This window comes from Cyprinodon variegatus, unplaced genomic scaffold (assembly GCF_000732505.1).
Source record: "Cyprinodon variegatus isolate N-32 unplaced genomic scaffold, C_variegatus-1.0 Scaffold429, whole genome shotgun sequence".
NCBI lineage: Eukaryota > Metazoa > Chordata > Actinopteri > Cyprinodontiformes > Cyprinodontidae > Cyprinodon > Cyprinodon variegatus.
Window position 1 is genome coordinate 622991 of NW_015150882.1, and position 8553 is coordinate 631543.

An 8553-nucleotide genomic window follows, 5' to 3' on the forward strand; every position below is an offset into this window, starting at 1 on the left:
TAAAGGTGTCTTCTTAATCTGTGAGCTATTTGTCTGTTGCGCTGGAAATGGACCTCTGAATCTGAACCCAAAAATACAGGCTCCTGTATGAAATGTATTTTATTTTCCTCCTGACCTTTCTGATGTTTGCATATTGTGATTTTAAGTTTAGTAGACAGAAGATTAAAGAGGAGAATACATTCAAAATGTCTCATTGCCATGGTTTTGATTAGTTATTGAACATCCTCTTCACACAGGAGATAACAATGGTGCATTTGTGACCTTGTGCCTCATTTTCAGTTCTGCTGTGACAAGTACACTCAGCATGATTGATTCAGTTTTAATCACATTAAATTGAACCTGCTAATATGCACATTTTTCATATTATAGGGTAGCTACACAAAATTATGTTTTCTAGGTATAATAAAAAAACAAATGTGATAACAACAAGATTTGACCACATAGAGCCAAAGGTTACACAGAAGTCAGCATTAAACGAAAGATGTAATCTAATAAAAACCATACTAATATTTTTTTCAGAGTGCAACAATTTTTTGTTTAAAATGAATTTGCATTAAACATATTTAAGTCCCTTTTAATTGTTCTGCCTTTCTTGTTATGATTCACACTCATAAAAATTGATTGAACCCCAAATGTTCCAACCCCTTTGTTGCAAAAAAGAGAGGGTTCCCATGGTAATACATGCATATTCCTACAGTATATAGGCAGCATTTCAGAGAAACACTATTCCACAAACATCTGCTTACTCCTGCAGCAGAAAGTTATGGTTTGTGAGTCAAGTGCAAACTGATCATAAAAACTGTTCTACCTGTATAATAGATCCATCTTCTCATGGTTATGAAATTTGCTAGGTACAGTCTAACACTGCCACCTACAGGTTTCAGTGAGTCCTGATAAAGATTGTATGTTTTTCCACCCCTATTTTGCATCCACAGCATGGAACTCAAGGTTTTGTATCAAACAAATCGTTTTGTTCCTCAGACTGTTATTTCAAACCTCAAAGCTTGAGGCGTCATTTAATGTGTGTCTTTCCCTGAGCCACAGACCACAGTTCATATGTCTTCATGCACCAAAACGCTGCAATGTGAATGGAGCAGCACATTTCATGTCCAAAAGTAGACAGTGACATCCAGCAGGACTAATCTGCATGACACAGAGGATTCAAATGAAGATGATAAAGAACGAAGATGCTGAAATGATTTGGGAAATTTATGACAGTGAGCATTAAACACACACGAGCGAGCAGCCAACAGCCTGCCACAAAAATTTAACACAAACACAAGGAGTGAGGGTTGAAAATAGAAATGAAAAAAAAAAATAAATTTTGGATGACTATTGATGATGATACTAGTGATGTTGACGGGATCACATCGGTCTTACCAGTGTGGAAACTGCAGAGGTGTACATTGGAGTGTGTCCCGTGGACATCAACACAGGCTGTAAAACAATAGAAGGGACAGGGTAATTGTGCAGGACATGCGGATGGGCAGAGGGAACAACAGTGGGTACTGATCTAGGTTAGCTTTACCTCTTCAGTAACAGAAAACGCCTATAATACAGAGGATTAATCAGAAATCCAGACACATGTCTAAAAAGGAGCAGAGGGAATTCATACACCCTAAATTCAATTCAAATTCAATTATACTTTATAAATCCCTGACAGGGACCTAAACAGGTCAATTTCTCTAACAGCTTTGTGGAGCTGATTGTTTTTCTCCTTCTTTTTGAAGAAGCTCGGCCTAAGTCAGATTGAACAGAAAGAACCTGTAAACATCAATTTTTAGGCATTATGATGGATTAAGTTCTGTCTGGGTTGTTTTAAAAAATATATGCTTTGACAGAAACCACATTCTGGGTGTGGCTGATCATCCGGCTTAACATCTCAAACTTTCCAGCATTTAACAGGTTTACATCCAGCATTGTTTTGTAGTTAGCTTCCCTGTTTATCCTGTAGAAATACCTTCCACAGAATATCTCTGCTACCCACATGTTTCATATTGCGGATGGTGTTTTCAGAGTGATTTAAAAAAGGCCTTAGTATAATTGCATGCACACGTTTAGGTTTTTACTTTCAATTCGATACTACACACACCTGTTTCCATTTCACTTGTGAAGGAAAGGTGATTGCAATTTGGCAAAAGGTGAAAATCCGCAAGATTTAAATATACAGTAACTGTGCAAAGATAGTTAACGGTAATACTCTCTATGATAAACAAGCCATATCTAATCATAATTTTTTCTGCAGATATCCCTCTCTGCCCATTATTTGCACTATATTTAAAGCAGCTCAAACAAATCGCTTTGCAATGAATTTTTTAAACTCCCTTATCCTTTTAGTATTTCATTTCCTTTCTCAATGCATTGACTCTTTATATAAATAAATAATATGGAATCAGAATTATAAAACACAGCATGGAATCAGAGTTAACTCATATTTGAGGTTGTTAAAACCTGAATCCAACATACAGAACCAATCAAAAACAGCGCTGCTGTTTATGCTGTTTTACACAGCCACCCGAACATATCATAATTGAACTTTATTGATCCCACATTGGAGAAATTTACCTCTGCATTTAACCCATCCCCTTGGGGAGCAGTGGGCTGCCATGGTGGGGCGCCCGGGCAGCAGTGCGGGGTTAAGGGTCTTACTCAGAGACCCAGAGTGGCAGACTGTGGGAGTGGGACTCGGATTCAGAACCTCAGGATTCCAAGCTCTATGCCCTAACCACTGGGACACCACTTCCTTCCTCTTTTTAATAAATCCTTACAAACAATAGCTGTGGTGCAGCTGATTTTGTCCCACTGGAGAGATCTCAGTTATTAAATTTGGATATTTAACTGGGCTAACTTTTTCCCTCACATTACCAATCATAATCCTAATTTATTTTATTTTTGCTGACTATTCAAGCAGTCTATTAAAATGTGTTCATTTTATATATATTCTTACTCTGTTACAAATCAAGAGACATAATTTCTAATGCTTTATATTGCTATTTATTTATTCCTACACTCTAAATTTCCTTTGAGCTGCATGAATTTAGACATTAGACTTTGATATATCCAAGCTTAAGTACATTTCTGCTGCCAGCACCGGTTGACGAGCAAGGGAAGGAGTGCAGGAAGAAGGTGGGCAGGATGAAAAAGGGGGCAAAAAGCAAAAAAAAAAACAAACATATTAATTCAATTCAATTTATTTATATAGCGCCAATTCACAACACATGTCATCTCAATGCACTTTACAGAGACAATTTAACCAGATCATATAGTCAGATCGATTAAAAGTTTTCCATCTAAGAAAAACAGGATAATTGCAACTCAGTGACTCTTCAGCAATCCCTCACACCAAACATGCTCATAGCGTGTTAAAGATAGGCTCTTTGTCTGCCCCTTGAAGCTTTCTCTGTCCGAGTCTTTTTCCTGAAAAGATATCACTTGAGACAAACTCTTTAAATAACACTTCACAACTTATAGGTATCAAATAACCATGAGACATGACAACAGATTTTGATAGAAATTATCATCTTACTCAGATCAGAGAAGTTGCTTAGAGTTAATGGAAGCAGCTGCATACCCCCGGGCTCACTTCTCGGGAAATGGCCCCGATAAACAGTTAAAGAGGCATTTTATACATCTCCAGTCTGCCACATCATCACATCATACAAGTTAGCAGATGATTAGACATCCATGGCTCCAGCCTTAGCAAAATATTACACTTTGTTCTTAGCTGAGGGACATGGCTCTCATTCCATTCCCACATATTTGCCACGTACAGAATAAAGATTATAACTGTATATTTGGACAGAGAAACTGTCTTAATTAGATAAACTATTGGGGAAAACATAAGTTCGGACATGCAACCGGCAGCTAATATTAAGGTGTAATAAACTCACACATCATCAATAATAATTAACCTAACAAGCGACAGAGGAGAGGAAAAACTCCCTTTTAACAGGAAGAATCCTCCAGCGGAACCAGGCATTAACGGCCATCTGCCGAGCCCGACTGGAGTTCAAGGAGACAGAAGCAGGCATACAGAAAGAAGCAGAGATACAAAGGAACTTGTCAACAAGCTCCACAAGTGGCTCCGTCCAGGAAACACACAGCCAGGCAGACGAGCTCCAAACCAGCTCCCATTTCAGAGGATGAAGAGAGCACATCCAACCAGTCACAGTCAGAGAAACTATAGCGGAAAATAGGCCGCGCTCAAACAAAACAATTTAAAACTAGGCAGGCATTCTGTTAAAATAATGCAGAGATAAAGAGTGGAGGAAATCCTTATATAGGGGTAACCACATCTGTCAGGAAAACCAGGTGTCCTCATCATAATCATTAAACAAAACGCTTCAACAACATGAAAACAAACTTAAGAATAAAACCCGACCTGAGCAAAGGGGTCCCACCAAAAATGTTAAATAAATTCATTATTTATTTTGTGTTGAATACATTTCAAAATAATAAGTAGCACAATTGCTGACAAAAATAGGTTTAAATATAATTTAAACCTTTGTTCATTATTATTTTTCTTCTGGGAATGCTTAATTTGTAATGAATTACTTCCTGTTTTTTTTTGCTGTTTTTTTTGTTGTTGTTTTTTTTTTATGTAGAAAGTGTTTTTCTAAATGTATCAACATTTTAGTTGGATGACTGTAAGGTACCGTGAGGTTCTGTTGACCTATTTTCACTTAAAGGTCCCGAGTTCCATACTAGAGGTGACAGCATTGTTAACTCTTTAAAATCCAGAATATCTTAAATGATCTATAACATACATTCTTAAAAATCTAAGCAAATCAATCAAACATGGTTCACCTGCAAAAATATCGTTCTACCTTCATGGTCCACAGGACTGAAATATGTGGGTGGAGCTAAAGAGAGGAGAAATAACACGGTAGCCAAGAGTGTGAAGGATTTACAGATTGCAGAGAGAGGATAGTCAAAGATCCCTCTCTCGTTGCCCTCCATTTTCCATTTTCAGAAAGAGGTTGCAGAATAGAGTTCATAGCAGGAGAGTCTGCAGTTGTGAAACTGATGATTTTGCATTCTGTTTAGGTTTTTAAATGATTCTAAGGTTTGCTTTAGAACCACACCTGTTTCACATATGTTATCAACTACTGACACATTGTTACAACACAAAATTTACCCTGAAGTCATTTTAAAACTAAATAGAAGATCTGATCAAAAACTATACAGGTACCAAATGTTGATTTTGCAGTGCGTCAGACTGAAGGAGTGCAGCCATTCTAAGGCATGATTGTGTTTCACATTACAGAAATGAACAGCAATAGATTCTGAAGAAGTAGAAGCAGAGATTATTACAGTTATGAGAGAGAGACTAAGGAAGACAGTTTCTGTTTTAAGGTTATTCACCCTAAGAACAGCATCAGCACTGAGGTATGTGGCTGATTTCAGAAGTAAACTACATCTGAACATAAACACACAGAAAAAAATCCCCAATAAACATGTATTTGAATGCCCTCCAAAGAGATTGCTTTTCTTTGGTTAAATAACTTTAACCTGGTTATTATGTATTTCCATTGTATGTTTTTGTGTGTCTGTCTCCCAGAAGATGCAGAACTATTTTTATCTTAATAAGTTCAAAACACCCTTTCAATTGCACAGAATTCACTTCTCCCAGAAGAGAGTTGGAAAACCTAATGAATAAAAACAACAGTAACCTACAAATAGAAACAGGACCAGTCAGGTTTCCACAATGGGAACAGCATCAAATGTCTTCCTTTAATACGGCATACTCCCTGTTATTATTTTAAGGTTCAATTTATTTTAATTTCATTACTTCCAGAACTGAAGAAATTTACATAAATATGTGGTTAAACATACAAACACACATATATAGAGAAACGTGTTTGCTACCTTTCATATTTTTCCTGTCATTAATTTTGTTTGCCATATAAATGCTTCAGGTGAGATTGAAATATTGAAAATATTACAACGATAGCCAGAGTAAAAAGAAAAGAACGGTTTAAATTACGCATTTTGTCTTTAAAAGTAGAGAATATGTCGAAACCTGCTTCGTCTTACATCAATAAAGCCAACTAAAACTAAATAACTGCAAAAATGTTGCTAATTAAGTATGGCCCATTCTTTTGTAAAGCTGTTTAATATCAACCTAAATGGAGGCTTTTGCATGAATGATCTGCTTAAGCAACTAGATTTAGGCAAATGTTTTTGCAAGACACTTCAAATTGCTGTACATGAGGAAAACATGAAAAGGAAAAGTACATTTCTGTGGTTCAGAGGCTACACAAATAATTAGACAGAATAAAAGAAAATATTTAAAGTAGATACATATATATATATAAAAAGCTACAATTATTAATCTAAAAAAGGTAATTTGGACGTCAAAATATATGTTATGCTGCTACATATATACTATTTACATAATGTTTACCTCTCGATTTAAATCAACTCATATTTTCATGGTTCTTAATGTGTTCTGGGACCTTATTCCAGATTACTGAAGTATAAGAACTACAAACTGCTCCACCATTAAGAAATGGATATGCTCGGGCTTTGAATGACTGTCCTGCTGTCCAACCTAAGTTTAAAGCCTCTAAAGTGGTTGGACATCCTTCTTTTCGAATTTTCATAAAAGACACCATTCATAGTTCTACCAATTATCGAGAGTTATCTAGTTCCTGAAATGGCAAAGCAACCAGAGATTCTTACATGACATTTTGCAAATACTTTTAACTCTTTTGCTTACACAAATATGTAGCCATCAGTTTAGCTAATTTATTTTTATTGTCAGCATTACATAATAAGGAAATAGTGTTGAACACTAGAAAACCTTGTCTTTTCTCTACTTAAAGGAAAATATTTTTAAAAAGCCTGAAACCAATGCCTTCTTGATGTGCAGATATTTAAAGGTATGTAGAGACACTGCTAGTGGACTGATGCAGAACATCCATCCAGCCAAATGATCTCTGTGTTGTAGGGTCACTGGTTGTGTAATGATGTGGAATTAACATAATTTAAGATGTTGTGCATCCTCTGCATATTTTAAAAGCTTTTAGTCTTTATGCCAAGCGAAGGTCCTTGACTAACATCTTTGCAGCCTGCAGACACAGTTTGGTGTAAAAAGTACAGATTACTTAAAAAGTAGGCAGCATCTCTTAAACAGTAAATCTGTGGTACACCTGACAGTGTAATCTACAGTAGATTAAAAGCTTGCTTGTTATATAAATAGCCATTTTATTATGTGGAAACCTGTCATTATACGGACTATATGATATACTAAAAAGTCAGAAGAAGTAGGACTATTAAAAAAATTTCATATACACAGCTGCTAGTTTTGGTCAAACAGCTGAACATTTGCGTAGTCATATTAGTGCAGTTTGGCTTAGGTTATTATAATACCCATTTCAGTCTATATTCAAAATTCAAGAAGATTATTTATCCTCTCTATTCGTTTGACTACTGTATTACAGAGACCTCATGCAAAGTTGTAGAAAAAAACATTTTAAACAATGGAACCCTTTGCTACATATTCTAATAGTCTGCAAGTATTATCATTAAACTTTAACCAAATATTAAGGCTAAAAATCACATGGATTTACATGCCTCTGCTGACGTCAATTTAAATGAGGTAAATAGAGAAGGTAAACTGAAATTTATGGTATAAAATAAAAGAACAAAAACTTTGCTTTAAAAGGAAATATAAACATCTTTTGCAAATGAGATATTCCTAATATGCATTATTAATTTAAATATAATTTTAAACCGAAATGTTACAATAAGAGCTGACAGTCAGGAGAAAATGTATGTGATACAAAAACAGCAGTAGTTCAAAGACACATCCTTGTTGAACACATGTGGAACAGCTTTTTAACAGAGCATTCATCATTTCTACAAGTAATTCAGGAGTGTTCATGTAAAAGATGTATTATTCCCTTCACGAAACAGTAGAAATAGATAAAACACAAACACTTTAATCAATCAATAAAGAAAAAGAAAAAAAAGTTGATACCTTGAGCTGAAAGTAAAAATTTTAGACCCATCAGATTTTCGGTTAAAGTTTTGAATTAAACTTAATTAAACGCAACTTATTAATGCAATGCATTTAAACCTTATTGACTGATTTTATTTTAAAGTAAAATGACACCAAGAAAAATTGACTAATCATATTCATGTAATACAGACATACTTTAAGACAAGTGGGAAGCATGTTTTATAATCACAATCAAATTGAATATTTTATTTTAATTGAATTCATTAAAGCTGAACTTTTAATCAAAGAGATATCAGTTATAAAAAAAATAAACAAAAAACAAACTGCAAGCCTCTGGAAGCTGATTGAACAAATCATGATCTGAAGACACTGGAAGGCACTAATCATTATACTGAGCTGATTAACTCATAATATCAGGTTTTAGTAGAGTAACCAAACCTCTCCTTCATCACTTTAATTAACATGGTATCATCAGCTTTTGATAAATGAACCCATCCTGGCTTCTGTTTTTCTGAACTGCATTATATTAAAAATGGAGAGTTCATGGGAACAAGAAGATCGGTCGATCTTCTCGATCGATCGATCGA

At 35.2% G+C, this 8553-nt stretch overlaps 1 protein-coding gene across 2 annotated transcripts in view; it reads right to left on the bottom strand.

Moving 5' to 3' along the window:
* The window catches only part of LOC107093504 (disks large homolog 4-like), a 67962-nt gene that overhangs the window by 42975 nt on the left and 16434 nt on the right, over positions 1 to 8553 (bottom strand). The window contains exon 3 of one of the 2 annotated variants that reach the window (XM_015388605.1): positions 1381 to 1437. The exons of the other annotated variant lie outside the window; for it this stretch is intronic. Coding sequence (XP_015244091.1) covers positions 1381 to 1437 — 57 coding nt within the window. The remainder of the gene's footprint in view (positions 1 to 1380; positions 1438 to 8553) is intronic. 2 annotated transcript variants of the gene reach the window in all.